The 25,978-nt window shown below is 49.0% G+C and overlaps 1 protein-coding gene and 1 long non-coding RNA gene across 4 annotated transcripts in view; one reads left to right on the top strand and one right to left on the bottom strand.

Annotated features, from left to right (window-relative positions):
* LOC143165195 (mucosa-associated lymphoid tissue lymphoma translocation protein 1-like) overlaps positions 1 to 5,259 on the top strand; it is a 28,442-nt gene extending 23,183 nt beyond the window's left edge. The window contains exons 14-15 of the mRNA XM_076348643.1: positions 1,259 to 1,384; positions 2,909 to 5,259. Of these exons, the coding sequence (XP_076204758.1) occupies positions 1,259 to 1,384; positions 2,909 to 3,271 (489 nt within the window). The 3' untranslated portion in view covers positions 3,272 to 5,259. The remainder of the gene's footprint in view (positions 1 to 1,258; positions 1,385 to 2,908) is intronic.
* A 1,665-nt stretch (positions 5,260 to 6,924) lies between these two features.
* Positions 6,925 to 25,645, bottom strand: LOC143165194 (uncharacterized). Of its 3 annotated transcripts, none has more exons than XR_012996218.1 (6): positions 24,881 to 25,645; positions 24,050 to 24,230; positions 21,643 to 21,695; positions 19,958 to 20,071; positions 10,582 to 12,013; positions 6,925 to 10,408 (listed from the first exon to the last, which is right to left on the bottom strand). It is a non-coding gene; the product is annotated as an uncharacterized LOC143165194 (long non-coding RNA). The 3 variants fall into 3 exon arrangements; XR_012996216.1 differs by having other exon boundaries at positions 24,965 to 25,645; XR_012996217.1 differs by lacking the exons at positions 6,925 to 10,408; positions 10,582 to 12,013 and adding an exon at positions 18,181 to 18,480 and having other exon boundaries at positions 24,965 to 25,645.
* Positions 25,646 to 25,978: the final 333 nt, after the last annotated feature.

Genomic DNA, 25,978 nt, shown 5'->3' with positions numbered 1-25,978 from the left:
ACCCATCTCCCTTTCCGCCAGCTCCATTCACTGCCCTGATATTCCCTAAGCTCTCTCCAGTTTATCTTTCCAGTAATGAGTTGCCAAGTGTGGAGATGGGACTTGGCTTTGCTTTGTACAGAGATAAATGGTATTTCTTCAGCCTGCCTCCAGTGGACCTACTGGATAGGCAATGGTGTTTACTCCTGTTCTGCCAGCCTTGCAAGCAGGGGTGACCCTGATGCCTGCAGATCCCAGCCAGCATTTGGGATCCAACATTTTAGCTTCTACCCCCAATATTCTCCTGGCCAGAAACAAATTGCTTTGGCCGCTTGTAGGCAGCAGTTTGGGGAAAGTCTGTAAAGGCTAGCAAGAGCTCCCAGGGCTTCCCTAACCGCTGCCTCCCTGCAATGTCCTAACAGCCTCCTTCATCACCCAGTGCAACTTCTCCTGCCAACAGCAAGAAAGTTTTGCAAGGGTCAGACCCTCCTTACGTGCCACTGGCTTTATGTGTGGCTGCAGTGAGCCCCCCCGGGCTGCTCAGCTCCCATGGCCAAAGCCAGGCCAGCACATTCTAGCGTTGGCCAAGGCAGGTCAGCGGGATCGGGCTGTGGTAGCTGCCGGAGCCAGCTGGCAGAGGAAAGCGTCTTTGCATGGAAGGGGCTGGTGGACTGTGGGCTGTCACCCATCCTGGAGGGCTCAAATCCAAAGCAAGATGCTATTTTGTAAGGCACCTATTCCCTTGTCTGCTCTTGTGCTATTTGCAGCTCCAAGATAAGACCGTTACTGAAGAGGATCTCATAGAGACGGAGCCGTTTTGGATAAGTTTGAGTAATTGAGCAAGAATTGACAGTTCTGTAGATGGTGGGGGGCACAACTCAGAGCTTCCTCCAGCTATGCCCTTGGAAAACTTGCTCCCTCCTTGACACAGTGCTTATGCTACAGGTGGTTGTGATACCAGCTGTTGCTGCTATCTACACTGCTGGAAATCCCATTATATCACAGTTTTCCCAGTAGACGCCCTCAGGGGATGTTTAGCTAGGTCTTCCCATTGATATGCACAAGGCGGGTGTGTAAAATCTCTATATTTCTGTTGCTGGCATTCTGTAGTACTTCCATTAGGGTATGCAGCATTTCCACCAGCCAAAGTGTCAAGGGCACAGGCCAGCCCCGGGCATTGCTGTGTGCAGAGAAGCAGCATGTTTGATGGGCAGTTGTGGCTCCATGCCCAGGCTGATGCTGAAATTTCCTTGTGTTTCCTCTTGTTTTCCTGACCCAGGAGATGCACGATGTGGCCATCCTGAAAGAGAGCCGCCTGGACCAAGTGGAGTCTCTGCTCGCCTCTGTGTACAGGCGGGAGGAGCTGGACTGTGTCTTCCAGCTCTGTGGACTACAGAAAATTCAGGTAGAGAGCTGCCAGGTGCAAATCTCCGCGGTTCTCCTGCAGCCTCATGTAACTGGTACTCCCCATTCCCACTGGCTTGAGCTGGATGTGCCCTTCTGACCGTGTGTCTTGTGACTCCATGCGCATGATGCCTGGGACGCCTGTGTCAGTGTAACATTCAGATCAATGTTAGAGGAGCTTGTTGACCTTCAAGGCACAAAAGCAATCCTCTTTCTCTTGGTTTGCTCTGTCCTTCCACACTGCTGGGCCAGGGAGGCCTGTATCAGCCTAGGGGAGATCAGAGTAGCCCAAATATTCCAGATGAAGGATGTCTCACTAGGCTGTGTGCTTGCCTGAGAGGTGGGCTCACGGGCTGACCAGGACCTCGAGCAGCGGGAGGGTTTATCCCCTGCCATCAGGGTGACACTGCCAAGCCTGATCCAAGCTATGCCTCTTTGGCACACTTTAGAAGACTCTCGAACTATTTAAAGACCATGAGAGAGGCAGAATTGCTAGTCCCCTGGCTTGTCTCTTCCAGCGGATTATCTCTCCCCAAATAGCAGTGTGCACCTTGTTTCTCATTTGACTTTTTTTTCCCCCCTCTAACACCCAGCTAGTGGATCTTGCCAGCTGCTATCTGCTCTGCTCCACGCAGGCTCACACCGAACGTTGTTCTCGAGCTGCTGCCTGGATCTGCCTACAACGAGCTCCGTTTGCTGAGTGCGTGACATGCCTCAGCATATGGCAGCTCTTTCAGTCCTTGATTGTTCCTGGAGCTCTTTTCTGAACCCTTCCCAAGCATTCAGCATTGCTTTTAAGTGCAGACATGAGACCTGGACCCTGCATTGCCTGCCAGAATCTTCTTGCTCCGTTATACATCTCCCTACCTTGTACAGCCAGGCGTCTCAGGCACAGCCCCGTGCTAGGGGTTCACGTTCAGGGATTTAGCTGCCATGAATATGGTTCTCTTCTGATCTCTTCACCATCTTTTATAAAAATCTAAAATAGTGCTAGACTGCGAATGGATCCCTGTGGAGCGCTGCTGTTTAAAACTATTGGCTTTTACTGTGCGATGTGTGTTTTATTTAAGGGGTTCATATCCCTCCCCTTGGATGCTTTCCTCTCGCATGTGCAGCAGTCCTGTGCCGTGGCCAGGACGGATGTCGTGCCATTCCTCGCATGGGTGCAGCTTGCCTGGGTGCTGTCCCTCTCCCTTCCTGCTCCCCTGTGCCAGCATCCTGGGGGTGATGCTCTCGGTGACGGTGCCCTGACCAGGCTGATGAGGTCTCAAGTGAGGCAGCCTGATTTCAGGAGAAGTCCTGAAATCCAGAAACTATGGCTCAGGCCCACAAACGTCATGAGCGTATGTAACAGCTCGTTTTTCTCTGGCAGTAGCATTGCTCCATCACGCCACAGCATGGGGCTGTGAGCCTGCAAAACAGCCAGCCAAGTCTGTCATTTTTGTTGACGGTGGTAACAGTGAAAAAGCTCTGCTTCAAGTCGTAGTCTCCGATTCACTTTGCGTCCTTTGCTCTTCCCTTCCAGACAGACGTGGTCCTGCAGTTGGATTTGCATTACACCCAGCTGAGCACAAAGCAGAGGGCTTGTGAAAGCCTGCAAACAACCCTCCAGAAATCTCTGCTAGGGCAGTTTTTCAGCCAGAGGAATTACTCCCAGCCAAACTACCAGAGAACTCCTGCCTGCGCAGGCAGCGTGTGCCTCCGGGATGCGTCGGCGCTGAGCATGGACCCGAAGGGGCAAGCATCTCTGAGGACAGGCTCTGGCTACAGCTTGCCCAGCAGCAACCCCTCCAACTCCAGCAGCGAGCCGGAGGAGAACGACGAGAGCGACCTGAGCGAGCTCTGCTCAGCACTGCTCCGGGCTGGCCCAGGGCAGGACTACCCCTGACCCCCACAAGCTGGTGTGCCCAGCCTTGGGAACTGCTATTTTTAATAGAGGCAACAGTTATTCAAGCGCTAAATACATCAGAATCTGTCAGCTGCTTTCCAGCCTTGGCGATCGCCCTGTCCAAGTGAGGCCAAGGCTGCTTTTTTGGAAAGGCTTCTCCCATCTGCGCCCTGTAGCGTGTGGGGCCTGAAGCCTGCTGGAAATAACCCCTGTCCCGTGGGAGCAGTCGGGATCAGCAAGGAGTCATTGTCGTGTCTAGCGGAGGACAGGGCCACCCAACAAGTCAAAACATTTCCAGGCAAAACCCAACGTCGCTTAAAGTCAAGGGCAACGGCTGATGTTTTCTGCAAATTAGGCTTTGCCTGAAAGCAAATGTTACAGCATTAAAGGTGTTAAGAAAGCCATAAACACTACAGACCCGCGCTACAGCAGCAGCACGGCCTCAAAACCCAACTACAACTGCTGACTCTCATCGCACTTGTGCAAGGGACACAAGGCTTGAACAAGGGACCCAGATAAAACTGTATAAGCTCTCCCCTGGGGTCGCAATGTGGTTTTCTTTCCTTGTGAGTCCTGCCTGTGTCAAAGCAGGTTTTAAGTTATGCATTTATGTATTTCTAAAGAATGTATTTATACTTGGGGCAAGACAACTGCTTGCCAGGAAAAGGAAGGTCAGATGTTCCGTCAAGTGTGTGTTTACAATGAAGGCTGGTTTTCCATCAGTAGTAGCCACCAGGCAGGTATGCTTCCACGTGCCCCTTCCAGCACAGTACACAGGGGCATTAAAGTGTGTTAAGTCCTGTGCAGTCCTGAGTTCCTCTCAGATCCAGAATTTCCTACATGTGGGGATGGAAAAGACCAAGATGGAGGAGGAAGAACCTCAACAAAGTCATTATTAGTGCAAATTTTATTTCTAAGTGCCTGTCTCTGTGCATTCACTGTGGGCAACCTCAAGCACTACTTTTCGTGGAGAACCATCTGTCCGGAGAGAGCCACAGGTGAGCAGGGCCCAAAGGACAGCCCGAGTGGGCACCGTCCCCTCCCTGCCTGCTTCTCTAAAGTTTGTTTGACAAAGGTTTCAGCATAGCTCCAGGTGATTGCTCAGCAAGGGCCTGAGAGGGTGATCTAATAGTTCAACAGGGGCCAATGACCCCGGTGAGGTGTGGGATCTCCATCCTTGGAGACAGTTCACTCCGGACTGGAGAAGGTGCTGATGAGCTGATCCAAGCTGTCAGGGGGCTGGACCAGAGACAACCGGAGGTCCCTTCTGGCTGTTGAGGTCCTGTGAAAGAAAGAACTTGGAGATGAAAGACTTCTTGAGAGGTCAAGGATAGTGGGGCAGGGAGAGTGCCCAAGCTCTGTCTTCTGTCGTGGTCTAAAAGAGGGATAGAAGAGAGCATTTTCTAAGTTTTGGTTCTCCTTCAGCAGTGAAAATACTTGCATCTCTGTCTACGGTGTCTATTGCAGCATGGAAGAATATGAAATGCTCCTTCCACATAAACCATCCTACAAGTGCTGGAAACCTGTCCAAAGAGAACAGAGGAGGCTTTTATTCTCCTCACAGTGAGTAGAGCCAAGGGAAAGAAGAGAGGCCCCATCTGGCTGAAGTCTAGAAAGTCTCCTAGGAAAAACTGTGAAGCTCAAAAAAAAAAAATTTACAGGGTGTAGTTTAAATAAGATGGACTGATAGAGAAGCTAAACCAGAAAATAGTAAACTAGTTGAAGGGAGAACCAAAGATCAACCCAACACCAGCCGAAACTTAAGACAGGTCAGTGGGAATAGCTATGCAGGCATTTGGGAGGAGCTGGGAGTCTCGTTGCCTCTATGAGGATTGTACGCACCCTCCTATACTGTTGGGGCAAAATATGTTTCTGGCTCACATAATCATGGCCAATGTCATCTCATGTGAACGTTAATCTCATTCCAAGCAAGGCTGTTTATTTTTTCTGAATAAAACACTATTGGTGTTTTTGAATGCATAAAGCTTCATGTGGCTCTGAGTTAACTGTCGTTATTTTTCCCTCTAATTGCCAGGGTGTGACTTAATATTGACCTACTGTTTTTTATGCTTTGAACTCTAGCTTCTAGGCTGTTATGTGTGAGGACTGTTTCTTTTTTTAGGTAACGGCATATTGAAGTCTGGATTTAGAAGGTGGATCAAATGACACTAGATAGGATGAAATAACGTCAGGTGAAATGTGTCGATAAAATGTCGGGATTCATTGTGAATTATCCATGGGTATTGTAAAGTGTAGCCCTCAGGTGGCTGGGTCAGGCTTAGGAGGCCTGCTGTCCCGGTGCCAACCACAGGACTCGTCCCCATCACCAGCTCTCCTGCTCCTTCCAGGCAACCCTGCAGCCAAGGCCAGGGCTACCACCGCATTTCCGTGCACCTCAGTTGGCAGTGTGTTATAACTGAGAACACAAGCACTTGCAAAGCGGAATTGCAAAGGTGGAGTTTGGTTGCGTCCTGGGCCTCTGGCCATGACAGCCTGCTGCCCTGCCACCAACTGGGTTCATTGTAAGAGGGGGTCTGCCTTCATCCCCCTACCTTACACAAGAGCCAAACTCCCCCATGGTGGTGTAACTGTTTAGTGCCAGTAAATTTTCCCTTGAATCTGTGTTTCCATCTCCCAGCATGGAGGACTGTGCTTCTCTTGACCACATCCTTCCCAATCAGCAGCCGTAATCCTTGGGTCCATAGGCCCAAGAACCTGTGGCCAGCCTGAAGGGTAGGAAGGAAGGAGCACCCATCCCCGTGCAATGGACCAGCATTTCATACTCTGCTCACGGCACGTCCGTGGCTGACAACAGCCTCTGCCCACTCGACACTTAATTTCTCTCATCATTGCTGCTCCTTCCGTCCGTTGCCTCCTGGACAACGCTGCTTTTCCCCCACCTCTGTGTGACTTGACCTCACTTCTTGCTGCTGCATCTCTCTGGCTTGCCCTCTGCCACGGCACTGACCCTGCAGCAAGCAGCCAGGAAGCTTACCGCTTCCCTTTCTCACCCGACAATGTGTAGCCCACCCATCTTGCTATGTCAGATCAGGTTATCCCTCCATCCCCATCGATTTTGAGTAGATTTCCATGCCTTTTCATACATTTTCTGAAGTAGCAGGTGATATCTCCAAACTTAAAACCCTGGAAACGTGATGCTATCCCATTGCATTTCTTTGCAGGGTCATAGCCTGGACAGATGCTGTGGCTGGGCAGTACGGGTGGGCTCCCCTGTGTCTAGTCTTCATACTACCTTCAGTAAGAAAGCCAGTCCATTACTTACTTTGATTCTCCCAGAAGGACTGCAAGACCCATTTAAGGCTAGGACTCCTTCATTAGATGCACAACTGCAGGCAGTTTGACCAAGAAATCAGCTCCAATTTACATTCCTTCTCTGCCTCCATACCTTCACTTATACATTCATAACGACAGCCGTGGCCCTCTGCTTCCCACTGTTTCTGGGCCAGTCTGTGCCCAGAGGCTACAAAGAGCCGCTCAGCATTTAGAAGCATTTCTGTAGGTAATGCAGCTGTTTTCCCTTCGCCCAAGTCTGCTATGTTTTCTTTGAGAAGCACAAAGTGAACCCAAGCTTAAAACATTCATTAATCTCTGATGAAAATAGCCACACCTAAATGTTCGATAATTTTATTTTTAGCTAGATGCCCTTTTCTTCCTCTCTGCCAATGCAGATGTGTTGAAGGGAAGGGCCTTGGTCAACAGCCTAACGTAGTCTTCTTCTGCTACAGACAGAGTTTGTTTGGGATGCAGTTCTCAGCTCATTTGCTGATGTTTGGCAATTCCTGACAAAATAAGGCAAGCGCACCCAAAAAGAGTGAGAAAACAAGGCAGTGAAAATCAGGGAAATGCCATTTCTGTCTGGTTTATTTAGTTACTGGAAAATCACTGGCCCAGCACGCAGTCGAGAAGTGTGTTATATGTGCGCTGGCATATATATCCGAACCTGGTACACTTCTGTCGGCAGCAGATTCCTTAATGTTTGTTCTTAGTTGGCTTTTTTTGTGACCAAAGCAAGGAAAGGGTAAATTTGTCCCAGATCAGCCACTCTCCAGCCTTAACCAAAGAGAGAGATAAGTGTAAGGCAGGTCTTTCTGTACCTGAAGAATTGTTCACGCAAGTAAACCAGCGAGTTAGGGATAAGAAGGCAGCAGAAGCAATGGGTTCATGTCTCAGGCCAGGCAGGGACACAGCTATGGAGGCAGGTGACACCAGAGCATGTCCTCGTGCCAAGAGGATCTTCTGGCACCTTTGGGTAGCTGCGTATCACTGTGAGTGTTTCAGACACCATGTGCTGTTCCCATGTATCCAAGAAGCAGCACGGAGGCAGGGCAGAACGTGGGACGTTTCTTGTTTCATACAGACCCTCACTGGGCACTGAGCCATCCCTGCTGGCTCTGGGCAAGAGCTGTCTCCTATTGGACTCCACAAAGGTGCTGGTACAGAAGAGAAGCCTGGGTCAAACTGATGGGTACCTATGAACATTTCCATCCTCTGTAGTGCATAGGCATGTTTTCTTCCTTACCTATCTAGAGTGTGCAATAGAGGGACAGAAATGCCTCCACCAACTCTGGGGTCATCTCTCGCCATAGTCATATTGGTGAAGACAGCAACAACAAACTTTAATCCCAGCCGTATTAGCCAGCCATTGAGTTCTGCAGCTTATCTGGTAAAAAACGGTGATATTCAGGTGGTTGGTGACATGCTTATAGCCGGATTAGCCCAGCTGACTGAGGTGATTTGCAAGCTGTCCCGTAACCCGGGTAGGTTAAGAAAAACGGGTGGCACGTACGCTGTCAGCATAAAGTGAAGGTAATAAGCATACCTTATAGAGCGGTAAGCGTTGTGCAGATAAGACCACTGGATGCTGTGTGGTTTTAGTGAAGTGGCCTCAACAGGGCAGAAAATGCCTCCTCCATGCAACGCAGCAGCTCGTCATTTCCTTTCTCAGGGTTACACTGCCTACCGTGCAGGTCTGGTTGCTGTTGGGGCTGAAGGAGCACCCCAGAGGTGTCTCCTCTCCTTGAGTAAACTTAAGAAAAGCCCTCGATGGGGTCACGCAACGTCTGCAGTGCAGCAGCACACCTGGGGCAATGGCTAAAGCGTAACATCGTTGAAAGAGTTGTTTCTGGGGGAAAAAAGTCAATATGGAGGAATGTTGAGCTGTTTCACTTAGCAGCTCACTTCCCTCTTTCCAGCTTTTCTGAACAAATCCTTCTCCCTCACACAGGACTCAATTTGAATTTACTCTTTAGAAACTGGTAGGTTCTCTTTATTTTCCACTTGATAGAGATTTTCCATAATAACTACTACAGAACCTGCCAGATCATTTCCTACTTCGCACTGCAGGGCAGAGCTAGTGGTGCTGTCTACTAGATACGCTTGCTTGACACCTCCCACTGTAGATGCTGTTTGCTGTTGCTTATAGCTGTCGAACTGAGGAGCTGAAATTTTCTATGCTGTGGGCCAATCTCGTGCCGTTTTCTGGCCTTTCCGACCATAGGAGCATTTGAAACTGCAGCCTTGAGCGTTTTCTTTCTTTTATCCCAGGACAGCAGGGTCTGAAGAGCCTCCTGATATGCAGGCAACCTAATTGGTCTGGGTCTGGATGGCCCCTTACGGAAAGGATGTGTGCAGTACAGTAGAACGTACAGAAGGACATACAGGGAAACTGCAAGTCTCAAGAACGCTGTTTTGGTCCTCTTTCCCCAATTTTTGGAAGTAGCTTCTCATATAGGCAGGAAAGATCCCGAAGGCATTAGCTGGCCATTCCTTCCCAGGGAAGGAAGGAGCTTCCCAAAGTGCAAGTTACCATGTTCTTTACCAGTTATGGCACCTTTCTTGTAGACCAGGATTGAATAGGGTGATTTCTTGAACTGATCTAATAGAGGAATTGCTTTTTTTCTAAAATGCACTCATTAGGTCATTAGCTGAGGATTGCTTCTGAAATACCAGGTAGTAGCAGTCTACTTCCTATAGGCGTAACAGGACCATACACAAGACAGCAATTGAAGATACCAGACTCAGGACTAGTAAGGAGGTCTTGAATCATTAAATCCAGGTGGTGCTATCAAAGGCGGTGTGTCACAGATGGCCTTTATCCATCATGCTTTGCACTTGGAGACACCCACGGCTGTGCTCTCCTCTCTCCTAACGTTGGCAATCATCCTGCTTTGAACAGGAGGTTGGACTAGGTCCCTTCCAACCAACGCTTCTGTGATTCTGCTACCAGAATACATGCCCAAAAGAGTATACGTGTTCTGAGTGATTCTGAACAGTGAGCAAACTGGGAGATGCAAGACTGTGTTTTCAGTGAAATATCCCTGCTCCCTGTCCAAAAAGCAAATGAGGACATTGGTTCAGTTCGGCTGGTTCCAAAACTTTTAAAAACAAAAACTTATGGGAGGTCTAGAAAATAAGGGAAAGGTGGTAAAACAGTTCATTTGAAAATGTAAGATGGTTCAGATTCAGTTCTTCCAGGCTTCCCCAACAAGCGGAACGTTCAGTAATGAAACCAGGAGGATAGTTTTAAATAAAAGGGGTGAGTGAAGTCACCCATTGTGAAGACAACAAACCCGAGATTACTCAAATTAAAAAGAAGATAAACACTGTCGATCTGCATTCAGGCAAACTACCCCTCTGCAGAGAGCTGGGATGCCTCTTTGGAAAGCAAAGGCAGAAGCAGGTTTGGTGTCATGGGGAAGCCTGCAGACTAAGACTTCGTTAATGGTGAGAAATTATTGATAGCACAGCCTCTTCATATGGTCCCAGAGTTCCCTCCTCTATCAAAGATTATTTCAATGACTGTTTTGCCATTGTTACTAATCAGTTGAAATCAGGTGCGTGACATCATGTGGCAGTGAAGAGAAAAGCGTATCACCAAACAAATGAGACTCCTTGAAGTTCTTGAAGTTGCTTCTTATCTTCACAGTTTGGATAACCTTTTGCATAATAATCAACAATTTCAAATATATTGGTCATATCACCTCCTCAAAGAGATGGAAGACACTCTTGGAAATTACAGACCAGACTTCATACACATGAGAAGCACTGAGGTGGTGTCACAAAGTAACGAAGAGCTAATGTCTCTTTGATAAAGCTGTCTTCGCTGAGTTGGATTTTCTTGCCATGGTGTCAGGAATAGTTGACGAGACAGACGTGTTATTAAGTGGTAAAAATAAACAGATGGAAGAGACAAGTGAGAGATTTCAGCTATGACTTTCCAGATTGTTTCAGCAAAGAATAACGTCCTAATTTCCATTCCCTAGCAGAGATGAAAAATATGAGATACTTACCCAAGTGTTGCATTGGTCACAGATCCTGTGCACCAGTGGGGCACCCACTGTAACGCTGGACCGCGAGTCCCTTGAGCCAACAGCTTGTCCCTGCCTGACCACAGGGCCCACGAGATGGGGCAGTTCGTGGACCTGGAGAAGGGGTGCTGGTCCTGACCTGCTGCTACTCTGGATGTAAAGTCATCATCGTGGAGAGCATCGATGCACGTCCACGTGTGTGCTGACTGCCTTGGTTCCTGCTGGGCATCAGGACCTATTTTTGAGCCCCCTTCCTCTTTTCTCACTCTGCCTCCCCAATCCACAGCGGTCTCTTCTCCTCAGCTTTCTTTTTGTCTCACCCCTTCCCACTGTGGAGGATGCGGCAGTTTGGCCAGGGCTGTGCCAGCACCCTGCCCGACCAGGGGAAGGACAGAAGATGACAGGCAGCCTGAGGATGTTTCATCCCCTGGGATTGCAATGGTTAGAGTGTCAGCTCCTGCAGAGATGTGACGGTGAAATGGTGTTAAGTGGCAACGTTGTGAGCGTGGAGGAGCCTGCCTTTGCATCTGGGGTCCTTACCACAGCAGGGCATGACAGAAAGTCCTCTTTTCTGTGGAGTCGATAGAAACAGGCTGTTGCTCCTAGACCTGGCTCCTGCCCAGCCCGCTGGACAATACATTACTGGAAAAGTAGAGGGCAGCTTCTGCTATGTCACTGCAGCCATCTCCTGCCTGCCTGCCTTATTCTTCTGTGTTGCTTAATATCAATTATAAAATATTAAATCAGATAAATACCTTTGACCTTTCTGGATGATAAGAAAATACATTGTTCTGCCTCCTAAAATGCCGTTGTTTTCACTGGAAATGCTAATGGGATTATGTAAAGGTTATTTCAGCCTCCTCTCAAGTCTGGAGACGTGGCAAAACAATCATGATGCCCTTTGTTTATGCCTTTTTAATGACTGCTTTTATCTCCAGGTATCTGAGGCCTCTGCATCTTCTCAGGTGCTCACTTGTGGGGTCCTTGGGCTGCTTTTGAGGGGAAACTCCCTGGGGAATAGAAATGTATCTGTGCTGTCATATTAGAGATCTGGAGGAGAGCTGGTGTGGTGGAGAGCTCTGGAAGTCTGGCAAGGATTGGGTGTCTATGTCCTGATACTTGTGGGTATGCGCCCTTCTGCAGTTTGCAGTATGAGCGTCGGGGAGCGTGCGCACATGGCTCCAACGTGCTCCTGTGGCGCATCTGCGCAGCAGTCTCTGCACTGGTGTGCACCAGCGCACCCCTGGGGCTCCGTCTTCTGGTTTCCTTTCTTCGAGGCATCTGTCTGTGAGCCTGTGGCAGGGTGCACGCATGAGCGCACGGAGTTCTCGTGATGAGCAAGTTGCGTGGCGCGGTCCCTGTTTGCAGCCTCCAGTCTAGACTGGCTTTCACTGCACCGTGCAGAAGTGACGGGCTGAGTAAGAAGCATAGTTCATGAGCCAGAGACACCTACAGAAATAACCATGGTGCTTCACTTGCTCTGTTCTCTGGGAAGGTGCTTCCAAAAGCATGTTTTCCTCTAATTTTTGGTTGTTACTGGTTTTTTGCCCAGGCACTTAATTTTTACTAAGCAATTCCCTTGCATCCGAAAACAGCCCCAGTGTTGTGCAGGGGGCTTGTGATGGCCTGATAACCTCATTGCTTTCCAGAGAAAAGCAGAGCACCAAGATAGACTGTCATAATTTCTGACACCAGAAACATCAGGAAAGAATTGGTTCTCACCGGGGACCCCCCACGTCCCTCCCTCCAAGTGGGCTGACAAATACATTTCTTTAAACTGGCACTGTCATGAGCATTAGGGTCACAGACATCCTAGGCATCAGAATCACAGCATCGTAGAACGGTTTGGGTTGGAGGGGACCTTTTAAAGATATAGTCCAACCCCCCTGCCGTGGGCAGGGACATCTTCCACTAGATCAGGTTGCTCAAAGCCCCATCCAACCTGACCTTGAACACTTCCAGGGATGGGGCATCCACAACTTCCCTGGACAACCTGTTCCCATGTCTCACCACCCTCACCATAAAAAATTTCTTCCTTATGTCCAATCTAAACCTACCCTCTTTCAGTTTAAAACCACTGCCCCTTGTCTTTTCACTACAGGCCCCAGTAAAAAAGTCTTTCTCCATCCCTCTTATAAGCCCCATTTATATATTGAAAGGACGCATTAAGAGTGGCCTGAGCAAGCTCTGAGCAAGTTGATCTAGGTCTGTGAACAGCCTTGCTTCAAGGAGGAGGTTGGCCTGGGGACATCCAGGGGGTCCTTCCACCCCAAATCCTTCTAGGAGTCTATAAAAATTGCTGTGAAATTCTGTTTAGCTGCAGTCTTCTGCCTTTTCACGCTCTCCTGAAGCTTGTTTTTGATGAGGAAGAGATAAAAACAGAAATGTGGCCAACACAAGGACACTCCTCCCTGCCCACACCGGCTGAAGCTTCACATTGTCCTGGGTCATTCGTCCCATTGGTGGCAGAGGACGGGCGTGTGTGCAGACACTCTGGGGGCTGCCCGGAGTAGTAGCATGGGGATTCACACTTTTCCTAAAAAATACTTTTACGAACCTGAGGGAGCGAAATGGCACCTTGGGAACAATTCTAAGCACAGCTTGATTGTGTTAATAGATTAATTTGAGAGGAATGAGAGATGGTTCCTGAAGAGCAGAGGGGCACATTAGCTAGGACAGCCGGGATTACATCTTTCACAGTTAGTGGAGAGAGAGAAAAAGAGAAGGTGGTTGTCACTGCCTGTTGAATGCAAAAGCATTTAGCAAAGAGCAGGGGCAGAGAAAGGTGGTCCATCCCTGGTGTTCGGTGGAGATATGAATCGTAAATCCTGTTGCTAAAAGTTGTAATTCTCTCTATTGAAGTTATTTTGTAGGTCTCCCTGGAGGATCACGCCTGAGAGGTCAGAGACAGCGCAGAGCAGCTGCTTTAGGACAGTGCTCTCATTGCTGATGGGGGGTTTCTCACACACATTGGCTATGCAAATTCATATAGTAGGTTTGGCTTTGTCACCTAGTTTCAGTGAGACCGTTTGAATCCTCCCAGGCTGGAGGGTTTCACGGTGTGGGATGCGCACAGCATAGTTTGATCATACCATGACGGGCAGCGATCTTGGCCATGTCTGCAGGACAGGATTCGCATGTGGTGCTCTGTCTTGGCGCGCTTCTGTGCAACTGCTGCTCCCTGCAAGTTTGGTTTGGATGATCGCTTTGGTAGCATTTGAAGGGAGAAGAGGGAAAAGACTTCAGAGGACAGTTAGTTTTCCCATATATGTGCCATTTGTGTAATGTTTTTTTCTGGAGAGGTGCCAGATGAAGTTGGTATGGGACAAGCAGTGGAGGGTCAACAGGGGAGCTTGTCTTTTTTCCCCCCAACAGTATCAGCTGGTCTAATGAGGTTTATGCACTCTCTCTACAGCCCTTGCCAAGTTACATCCTTAGACCACTACTGCTACTGCTAAATTGATACCTTCATTCACTATGCTGTTCTCCAAAGTCCGACTGCTGCTGAGTTACTTTCACCCTTTCACTTTCTGTATGTCTTTCAAAAGAGTCTCACTGGCACCTGTGTTAATTAGAGAAAATCTGAAATTTAATTACTAACACAACATTTCCAGTTTTGGGATCATCTTTCCCAGTGCACTGCTGGCATAACAGAGCCACTGGATTCCCTCCTGAGACCGCTGAGACCCACTGCGGTCTCGCAGGTGCCCATCTGCAGTCACCCATCACCATCGTCATTGCTGATGGGACTCCCCATGACGCTGGCTGCACTGGCTCAGGTTCCCACAGCCTCCCTGTCCTGCAGCCAGGGAGACACCGTGGACCCACCCTGGTGACCAAAATCACAAGAAGAAGCAAGATGATCCGCAGCCGTAAGCCTGGAACAGCACTGTGGGCAGGGAGCAGCCCCAGCCTGAGCTCAAATTTCAGTGAATTTTGGATACACGCGTGTCTTCAGCTCTTTTGTGCATGCAGCCCTTGAATGAAGTGTCTGCTGCTTGTGAAATGGTAATGTCAAAGCTAATAGCTTCACATGAAAGGTGGGATCTCATCTGGAGGGTCCAGTCTTGGCACTGATTTGGGACAGCCCTGCTGAGGATGCAATGGAGAACACCAAAAAGCATACTGAAAAGTACAATCAAGCTGGGAGGAAAAATGGAAGGATCTTGGGCAGAAGAGAAGATTTATGGAAAGCGTAAGATCGATCCTTCTAAGTGGTCTGCATGCTGTGTCTATCAGGCTTTGAAGTTCCTCAGGTGATGAATGCTTATCACTCAGTGAGACAAAGCAAGAGCCTATTTAATGCTCTTCCCTTTGACATCAGCCCAGTCAACCCATCTCAACTCCTCCAGCAGGAAATTAGGAAACGCGTCGCAAACCCCCAGCACATCAGCAAACTCCAGTGGTTTCCTTCAGGCAATTTAAGTGGCTGGATCACAAGGGCTATGTCAGACACACAAGGTCCCTGTGCAGTTGGCAGAAGTGCAGCAGCTCTTCCTGAAGTACTTGTGTGATGTGCATCCTTCTCTGCTGGCCCTGACTCTGCGGGGCCTGGCTCCAAAGTCAGGGTCTAAGCCTGTCTGTAGAGCAATGCATCGCTCCTGCTCTCTGCCCTGGGAAGGCTGGTGGCCGCTGAAAAGAAATGCAGAAGCCGAGGTCTGAAAAGAGACCACCATCCACTCCAGGCCCACGACACCGTGCTTTGAGTGCAAGCATGTTTCGGGCACGATGTGCAGGTGCTGATCCTGAACATGGGATCTACAAGACTAAACCCTCTCTTTGAAAAACATCTTAAAGTTGGGGGTTTGTAGGTGATGGCGGTAACAGTGGCATTAGAGAGCAACATACGGATGGTCAGAAAGGACTCTGTCCAGCTTGGGCAGCATTGGCCTGGGGGAAGGGGATACAGGAATGGAAAAGACGTTCACCAGAAATCCCTTCAGCCCAGTACATCGCCTCTAGCAATGTGACATGCTGCAGGAGAAGACGAGAAACCTGCTGCCTCCCACACAGGCCAATTCCGTTACTGCTCATTGCCTTCCTACCCCAAAGCTATAGGTTATAATTTTACCCTGTCTACCCCATCATAATTTTACTCTTTGTCTTCGTCAATGCTTTAACGAGCCCTACTCAGCCCTCTCATAGGAAGAGGTTTTTCAATCCACGGTGCAATAAGGCTGCTTATTCATTCCTGGCTCCTCTCCACTATTTTCTCTCACAGGAAACGCTTCTGCTTCCAGGTAGGCTGCAATAAGAGTGCATAGCACATCTCTCTGCTGCGCTGGTATGAATCAATACGAGTTCAACCTTTGGAAAATTGTTTCTTGAAGGCCAGAGACATTTGTTTGTCCTATACTTAAACGTCTTTCACTGACACATCAGAGCAACTACAGCCCATCGCTTAGCGTCCTGAGTGACAGCACAGCGTAACTGAGGGCCCAATGAATGTCTAACAGGATAAAAAAGGGCATGAAAATACTCTAATGTCCACAGTTAATGGGGTCAAAGGAGGCCTACTATGGAAAACTTCATTTCAGGTGACTTTTGACTGTGCTAGTACAGTGCTTTCCTATCATCACAGTCCCTAGTGTTTTTAAGTCTTAAAGGCGCAGGAGCAGGCTGTCCCCATGTGCTCTAAGAAGAACGGGCGGGGAAGACGACCAGCCTGGCTGAACGGGGAGCTCTTGCTGGGACTCAGGTAAAAAAGGAGAGTTTACCGCTTGTGGAAGAAGGGGCAGGCGACTCAAGAAGAGTACAGGGATCTCGTTAGGTCGTGCAGAGAGGAAATGAGAAAGGCAAAAGCCCAGCTAGAACGCAATCTGGCCGCTGTCGTTAAAGACAACAAAAAATGTTTTTACAAATATATTAATGAAAAAAAGCCAAGGAGAATCTCCATCCCTTATTGGATGCAGGGGGGAACATTGTCACTGAGGATGAGGAAAAGGCTGAGGTACTTAATGCCTTCTTTGCCTCAGTCTTTAACAGGCAGACCAGTTATCTTCAGGGTACTCGGCCCCCCAAGCTGGAAGACAGGGACGGCGAGCAGGATGAACCCCCCATAATCCAAGAGGAAGCAGTCAATGACCTGCTACGCCACCTGGATGCACGCAAGTCTATGGGGCCAGATGGGATCCACCCAAGAGTGCTGAGGGAGCTGGCGGAGGTGCTCGCCAAGCCGCTCTCCATCATTTATCAGCGGTCCTGGCTAACCGGGGAGGTCCGGACAACTGGAGGCTTGCCAATGTGACGCCCATCTACAAGAAGGGCCAGAAGGAGGAACTGGGGAACTACAGGCCTGTCAGCCTGACGTTGGTGCCGGGGAAGATCTTGAGGGCGCTCACAAGGCATGTGCAGGACAACCAGGGGATCAGGCCCAGCCAGCACGGGTTCATGAGAGGCAGGTCCTGCTTGACCAACCTGATCTTCTATGACCAGGTGACCCGCCTAGTGGATGAGGGAAAGGCTGTGGATGTGGTCTACCTGGACTTCAGTAAGGCCTTTGACACTGTCTCCCACAGCATTCTCCTGGAGAAGGTGGCGGCTCACGGCTTAGACAGGTGGACTCTGCGCTGGGTCAAAAACTGGCTGGACGGCCGGGCCCAGAGAGTTGTGGTGAATGGAGTTCAATCCAGTTGGCAGCCGGTCACGAGTGGTGTTCCCCAGGGCTCAGTACTGGGGCCGGTCTTGTTCAATATCTTTATCGATGATCTGGATGAGGGGATCGAGTGCACCCTCAGTCAGTTTGCAGATGACACCAAGTTGGGCGGGAGCGTTGATCTGCTCAAGGGTAGGAAGGCTCTGCAGAGGGACCTGGACAGGCTGGATCGATGGGCCCAGGCCAATTCTATGACGTTCAACAAGGCCAAGTGCCGGGTCCTGCACTTCGGCCACAACAACCCCATGCAGCGCTACAGGCTTGGGGAAGAGTGGCTGGAAAGCTGTCGGAAAAGGACCTGGGGGTGCTGGTCGACAGCCGGCTGAACATGAGCCGGCAGTGTGCCCAGGCGGCCAAGAAGGCCAATGGCATCCTGGCCTGTATCAGAAATAGTGTGGCCAGCAGGAGTAGGGAAGTGATCGTGCCCCTGTACTCGGCACTGGTGAGGCCGCACCTCGAACACTGTGTTCAGTTTTGGGCCCCTCACTACAAGAAGGACGTTGAGGTGCTGGAGCGTGTCCAGAGAAGGGCAACGAGGCTGGTGAGGGGTCTGGAGAACAAGTCTTATGAGGAGCGGCTGAGGGAACTGGGCTTGTTTACCCTGGAGAAAAGGAGGCTGAGGGGAGACCTCATCGCTCTCTACAACTACCTGAAAGGAGGTTGTAGCGAGGTGGGGGTTGGTCTCTTCTCCCAAGTAACTAGTGATAGGACGAGAGGAAATGGCCTCAAGTTGCGCCAGGGGAGGTTTAGATTGGATGTAAGGAAAAATTTCTTTACTGAAAGAGTGGTTGAACATTGGAAGAGGTTGCCCAGGGAAGCGGTTGAGTCCCCATCCCTGGAGGTATTTAAAAGACGTGTAGATGAGGCGCTTAGGGACATGGTTTAGTGGGCATGGTGGTGTTGGGTCGACGGTTGGACTCGATGATCTTAGAGGTCTTTTCCAACCTTAATGATTCTATGATTCTGTGATTCTAAGGCATGAAAAGAATTTTCTCCATAACAAATCTTACAATTGTTTTCTTTTTTTTCTGAAAAGCCTGTTTCTCACAGCCCCTTATAGTTTCCTATCTTTCCTCATCTTTCTCCCAAAGCTTGGTTGGAACAAAAAGTATTCAGCATCCTGCATCTCTTATGAGATGCTGTGTCCTGATACACAGCGTTATTTCTTTCCTTTCTCCACAGCCCAGTCATCTTCATGGAAAAGTAATCAGATGAGATAGCTTCTACTGTTAAACAAAAAAACAAAAAAGTTAGTGCCTTTTGGCGCCAGAACCCTCCCATATTTTCTTGACTTGTAACCCAAATTTGCCAACAGGGTGCAAGCCTAAGAAACCTCTGCTTTGCAGCCCCTTCCCAAGGAGACAGGATCTGGAAGCCAGACAGTCACATGCCCTGCTGACAGGACTGCAGTTCCCGTGTCAGTGTACAGGCTGCAATTCCTCAGTTACAGCCTGACTCTGTGTTCAGGACTAGCTCTTTTTCCAGGGACATATGAGTGTGAAGGCAGCTTATTAGCAAAGGCAGAGTGGAGACCAGTTCTGCCTGCTCAGTCTTATAATGCAGCAAAAGCCTCCGGGACACAGGGGACACACCACCAGTTGTCTCAGTTAAAGCCAGGTTTGAATTTAAGGACAAAACAAGGTGAGAGAGGAAGGAAAGATATGCTGTATAAATTCCCAAGGTCCTTCTCTCTCTAGGGATAAAAAAACAAAGGTCTGGAGGGAGAGAAAGTCATTGGCAAGCAAAGATCAACTTTTAGGAAATAGACTTTGCATCTAAAACTGCTTCTGGGGAGCTACAGCACTGAGAGATGTTGCTGAAGGCTGTGACGTCTCCAGGGGAGTAATTACTGCTGCTTAATACCAGCCTTCTCCTCCAGCTTTTTCTCAGTAAGGCCTACAGAGCGGCATCGAACTGTGTCCTACGTGGCACCAGTGTGCGCTGCCCCAAGCTGAAATGGTTCTGCCCACGCCACCTCACGTGGGGCAGATGATGCAGAAACTAAAGGCAATACAGGAGCCAAAGGCAATGCAGAAATGAGAGACAATGCAGGAGGCAGAGGAGATGCAGGAGGCAGAGGAGATACAGGAGGGAGAGGAGATGCAGGAGGGAAAGGAGATGCAGGAGGGAGAGGTAAAGCAAGAGGCAAAGGAAATGGAAGAGACAGAGGCAATGCAGGAGGCAGAGGCAATGCAGGAGGCAGAAGCACGCATGTGCCAGGCAGCACAAGCAGAGGGGTGAGGAAGAAAGCAAGATATGCTGCAGCAACTTGTCTGCATTTATCCCCCTGCTGCATAAACGTGGGGTAAGTGAGCAGATGTGGGGGGCTCTGCCCTCACATGTGAAATAATGTGAGACGCAAAGATGAAGGCAAGACATTCACATTAGCAAAATCCAAACCAGATTGAAAACTTAGCAGTTTTTCCAAGACGTTGATCTTTCTTTTGACTGAGAGCTTGGTGGAAGGACTAACCAGGGAGCGAGAGACAGCAAAGCGCCCTGGAGCACACCTCCAGGGAGCTCAGGGGAGACACATCGGGGCACCACATAGGTGAAAACCAGCTCCTAATGCAAATGCACGAGCCGAACCGCATCCTGTGTCGCTGCGGGACTGTGCAGCCATTCTGGTGTTGTGAAAGGGTGACACAGAGCTGGCCCACTTCTCAGAAAACAGAGTCGAGCACTGAGCTTTGGCCGCCTTACCCCCAGCGTCAGCATGGCTGCACGGTCAAGTTGTGGGTCTTCCTGGGAGAAGCGTGAAGCGAGCTGAACTAGTTGCACAGCAATTTAATATTTCCTGGTATGATGGCGACTACCCTGGCAAAGCAAACAGCCCGTTTTAGTATGTGAGCTTAAATAACGTTGTGATAACAAATACTTGGAGACTAATGCTGTGATGAACAGAATTCATACACAGACTTTTCCAGTGTAAAGGTGTAGCCATATGTTTGGTTTAATACCTAGACTGTAGTCTTCATTGTACTAGCCTGATTACCTTGTATAAACAATGCATGCCTTACAATGACTATGCCCTTGAAGAAGAACTACAAGACTGATAAAAGGGGAACATCCTGCCCTAGAAGGCATCGGAGGCTAGATGATTGCCAAAGAAACAAGAAGTCAGCAAAAAAACTGTCGTAACTAGGGGAAAGGTGAAGGTGGCAGGGGGAGATCGCAACCACCGACTCAATTCAAGACTGGAAAGACTTGCCCCCCCACACCTGCAAGGAGCATGCGTGCTAATTTACATGGCAAGCGAGGCTAATTTGAACATAACTAACCAATGAGCATGAACTTAGGCAGGTTTTTGCTAATCATGTAACAATATAAATACACTGTAGTTCTTTTGTGTGGTGTGCTAGCTTTGTGGAATTACCACCTAGCACCCATCTTTGCGCAAACATGAGATAAATAAATATCTCGGCGCTGTGTGCAAGATCGGCTTATTGCACACCAGGTACCAGACCCCGCTTGTGGGACAACAAAGGTTCAGCTGCGTTTTCCTACTACTGAGCTGAGAGAGAAAATAGTAACATAGACTTCTGAAAACAAAAATCCACTGAGTTTTTAAGTTTCAAATGAGTGAAAAGATTTTGTTAATGCTTTCCAGGAAAAATAAAAAAAAGAAACTGCGACAGGGTGGAGATCAAACACAGAGGATTTTTTGCCTCATCTGTGGGATTCCTAGGAACTTGCAATGTTCGGAAAGCAAGAAGAAAAATCCTTTGGTTGCTAGCTATCCTCTTGTCCCCAGCTATGAAGAAAAGCCTCCACCCCAGATTGGGTACAGTTTAAAACCCGGCCGTGCTCCTCAGCACAGGCTGTGGGATAAAGCCTCAACATGAGCCACTCGGCCCCGGGCTGGAACCGCCCAGCGTGCCGCCCAACTGCAGATTAAATTGCTGAGATGCCTCACAGTCCCCAGTGACCTTTCCACTGTGCCCCGGGGAGGATCAGCAAGTCTCCTGCAAGCACCTGGGAAAGTGCCTGAGATCATTTCAACGCCAAGAAGCACGAGAGAGGTGCTCAAGTATGGTGCTCTATGGGCCAGGGCAGAAACGGCACAGTCACTGGGGCTGTGCACCAGAAGCCCTTATTTCTGAGCTATTTTATTCTTCCTGTAGCACTGAAATTAGCTTCTGTACATGATGTCAGTTTTAGCATTTTAAATACGAAAACTCTCCAGGCACTGGATGATGCCAGAAGTGTCAGATTCACTTTAGGATTATCAATGCATTTGCACAGAAAGCAAAAATCCTACACCTCGTTTTGGGGCTACATTGCACTTAATCCTTGTTTGACACCTGGAAACATAGTCATTCATTCTCCTAAATGACTCTCCTAGCTAGATGAGATAATTTGCGTGCAGTGCAATTTCATCTACTCACCTCTTCTTTCCTGCACTACCTTCAAATCTGGTCATACTGACTGCCCGTTCCTCCTGTAGGAAAAAAATTAGAGTTTGTTATAACCAAAGGCTATTGTAACATACGGACACAAGCTCCGCTTCCCCAACAGATCCATCTCGAGAGGGTAAGGATGGAGCAAAAGGGCAGACTGTTAGGGTTTCTGGGGTATCTCTGTTCAATGTAAACATTTTACTATGAAGCTTAATTGGAGAAACTAATTGAAGAAAAGGCTTTATGCAGAAAGCCCAGTCTGGGGCTGAGCCTGCCCACACTGGACCACCCTATTGCAGTTCAATGCGTTGGCCAAACTGTGGGACTACACAACGGCTACCGCCAAGCCCAGAACATCCCGCTTACCCCTAAGCTATGCCTGCAACACAGACCAACTTTGCGCCTGCATCTACATTACTCTCTCTCTTTTTGTGAATGTGCAAAGCAATCCCTTGAGTTTTCTTGGTGAGGCTTTTCAAGGTACAACTGCATTGAAATTGCTGGGATTGTGCTACGGGCAGTTTAGGACAGAGACCCCTCGCAGAATTATTCTTCTCGCAGTTTTCTCCAGCTTTGGTTAAACTTTCTAGCAAAGTTCAGGAAAGTTTCCAGGAGCGATGTGGGCTGTGGCTTGACGCCGCTGGTCTTTCTGCCCCAGCAGCTCTCCCTCTGGCTGGCTCTCACCTGGGAGCCAGCTACCCCAGTCTTCATTTTTGCCCACACAACTGCTTATGGGACTATGTGTAAGCTGATGAGGGAAGTAATGAAGTTTAATTTCTTCTCCAAAGAGGCTTGTAAAGCCTGGGTCAGTTCTCTCCAGTTCACAGAGCGGTCCCGCTGCCATCACATAGGGCTGGAGGCACAATGGCAAGAACAGCTCAAGCCAGTTTTGTTACCCTGGGAAACGTATGGAGAAACCACTGTGTCCCCCAGCCACCCCAGTCCCGAGGCCAGGCCCGGGGCTGCGGTCACGTGAAACATTGCTTCAGCAGGAGAACCATCTTGAGAAGGTCCTCTTGCCATAGCCTGGAGCATGGGATTGAGCCCATCTGGAGCCAGCTTGAGAAGAAGGGGGTCACTGTGAACCCGGCTCGCGTTCAGCAATCAGGTGCAGAGCCCCTCAAGCGGTTGCGTCAGCACTACTCAGGCGAAGGAATACGAAGCCCAGGGCTTTGCGCTGGCTCCGCTGTCGGCACAGAGGATTGCGCAAAGAGTCCTTGCTTGCCCCGACCTTGGAGCATGTCCGTACTGCACCGGAGCCTGCAGTTCTCGTGGGTGAAGAAAATTGGCTGTCTGGAAGTTATTCTCCCAGTTTTCTAGTTGAGTAGTAAAACGGGTTTGCTATTGCGTTAGCAAAAGCTGATACGGGAAATGCGCATCCTTGCCATTCCAGCAGCCTTTGACTACAACCTCCCCGCAAGAAATCAGTCTGTCTATCTATCTCATCACGTCTCCAACTCCACTAAATGGGAATCAGAAGCATGGCAGGGCACAAAACAGTTCTTCTCTAACAAGATTTTGCCAAATCGGGGTTCTTATTCCTATTCCCAAACTCGCTGGGATACACAGCTTCGCTCTTTTTGATTTGACGCAGGAATTTAAGGTCAGGTCTCCGTCACTGCAAGCGAGTACCACGACCACTGACTGCAAGCTGCCTTGAGCACGGATGTGGAGTAAGGGCAAGTTTTTTCCGTGTTTGTGGTGGATCAGTGGTTATATAGATCTTCGTTGAAGAGAAGCGTCGGCTCATGGGCATATGTGTCAAGAAGCAAAAAAGGGGGAAAAATCTGTCTGGGGCAATGCAGAGGGCATGCCCTGGGAGTCAGGGAGACCAAAAAGCCAGAGTGAAAGGTATAAATGGTTTTAAATGTATATAGATGACAACGGTGCAATTAATTACTCTGATTTAAGTTACACTGATTTTTTGTGTGTAGATCATGCCGAAGGCTACACTGTTATCTTAGAGGAATGTTTGTGTCTGGAGATTCATTCTCACCCTGCCAATAATAAACCTTCCCTGGAGTTTCTGAAACATTAATTATAGTTTTGTAACGTGCAAGTTTTGCAACCAGCTCAAGGTAATTCTCTGTAACACCGAGCTCTGACAGAAACAAATTAATCGCTGATTTGAAAACTGACAGTTGCCTAGGCATGAGCTCTCAAGACTTTATTACGTTTGTTATGTATAAATAAAATGGGTCTCACTGTACTTGCCAGCCCGCCTGCCTACATATGCACACGCACACCCTCCAACACAGCCAGCACCTGGGAAGAACCAGTTTCTCCCAGCTAAAAAGCAAGCGCCAACAACCCCAAGCAGGAGGAATAATTAAAAGTGAAGATCTCAGATGCAGCTGGACATCGTTTGAGTATTTCACCCAGGGCCTTCCCTCACCGAGGTGCCACCAGGACACAGGGGTTCCCACCGACGCTGCTCCCTGCTCCAGCCTCAGCACGTCCCAGGTGCAGAGGGCTGCTTTGTAACAGCATCTCCTTTAGATCCACGGCTTTCATCTCTACCACATCAAATCCTTTAGCTCGGATCACGAAATGAGCCTAAAGGGACAAATTTAAACCTAAAAAAAAAAAAAAGGAGGAAGATTTTTTATTTCCAGATTTGTCAAGTTACCACATTGGACTAAAAATAAAAAAAGAAATGTGATTTTTAGGTCGTACAGAAGAATATAGATTCTCCTTAGCCCTTTTCATGTCTCTGCTGTCTTGAGGAGGGGAATGTAGCTTCCCACCCGGCCATTCTAGGGCTGCCTCTCCTCCTTGGCCATCTGGGATGGAGCTAAATTCCCACTGGCATTATATTTCTTAATTAGCACAATCCTCCAAATTACAGTGGCTTTCCTGCAAGCCACAGCTTGTTCAGGACTGTGGCAGATCTTTATAAATTGTGTAAGAAATGTCAGCTCTCTTACTAGATACAACTTACAGCTCCTGAGCAGCTTTTCATAGAGATGTGCTAAAAATACAGGTAACAGTCATGATATTGAAAGTGTTTTCTCTGCATGACTTCCTTTGCCCTTTTGTTGGTCTTGAGGGACTATCACCTCCAAAAGGAGAAAGGTGATGACACCAATTCAGAAATGAAGGAAGTGAAGCTACGACTGTCAATAAAAAAAAAGAAATATTTTGCCCGTGGGACTGATGACAAGGAAAAAAATAATTGACTAGATGAGAAAGAAATGCAGTATGAACAATGCTGTACATCCAGTACCTGGTGTAGATGGTAAAAATGTCACGTCACAGGAAAGACAAACTCAATTGTCTTGTATTACGATGGGAGGTGACATATTTATACCTGCTTCACAGCATCACAGAGTGCTTGAGGTTGGAAGGAACCTCCAGAGGTCATCTTGTCCAAACTCAGGGCTAGCTAGAGCCAGTTGCCCAGGAAATCCAGATGGCTTTTGAACACCTCCAAGCATGGAGACTCCACAACCCCCCTGGGCAACCTGTGCCAGCGCTCGGTCACCCTCACAGTGAAAAAGTGTTTCCTGATGTTCAGAGAGAACCTCCTGTGTCTCAGTTTGTGCCCATGGCCTCCAGTCCTGGCTCCAGGCACCTCTGAGAAGAGCCTGGCTCCATCCTCTTTGCACCCCCCCTTCAGGTATTCATAGACATCGATGAGATCCTCCCGAGCCTTCTCTTCCCCGGGATGAACAGTCCCAGCTCTCTCAGCCTTGCCTCATACGTGAGATGCTCTAGTCCCTTCACCTTCTTGGTGGCCCTTCGTTGGACTCTCCAGTCTCTCTCGCAGTGGTGAGCCCAGCACAGGACGCAGCTCTCCAGGGGTGGCCTCACGACTGCTTCTGAATCCATCGCTATGGAAGATGTTCAGCACAAACCATTACAATTAATTTTTTTAACTGTAGGACTTGATAGTGCATACCCGGGAGTTTTATCAGCTAAGGAAGACGCCGAGCAATTAGCATCCACAGTCAATAAATACTAACGGCCTACACCAGCTCCGTAGGGCTGGGGGGGGGGGCGGCAAAAATCTAATGCCATTCGCACGTTTGCAAGAAGAAAGTGATTAATTCCAGGTCAATTAGTCTAATCGTAAGCAAAATCACATCAGCGTTGATGTGGGACAGAACGAGGAAGGAGTTAAAAGACCAGGAGAAGCGATTCGCAGCGGGAGCCTTTCTAGAAAACAGCTTTTGGTGAGAAAACGTTAAAAATGGAGAAGCGCGGCATCTCGGAAGGCGTGAGGCGCCCGCGGGGCCGCGGGTCAGGCCCGCGGGGCGCCTCCTGTCAGGGCGGCAGGAGCCACCCCTGAGGGGGAGGCGGGCACGGGGCCGGCCCGGCGACC

This window comes from Aptenodytes patagonicus, chromosome 10, assembly GCF_965638725.1.
Source record: "Aptenodytes patagonicus chromosome 10, bAptPat1.pri.cur, whole genome shotgun sequence".
Classification (NCBI taxonomy): domain Eukaryota; kingdom Metazoa; phylum Chordata; class Aves; order Sphenisciformes; family Spheniscidae; genus Aptenodytes; species Aptenodytes patagonicus.
The sequence above is the reverse complement of the archived record's forward strand: the minus strand, read 5'-3'. Positions and strand labels throughout refer to the sequence as shown.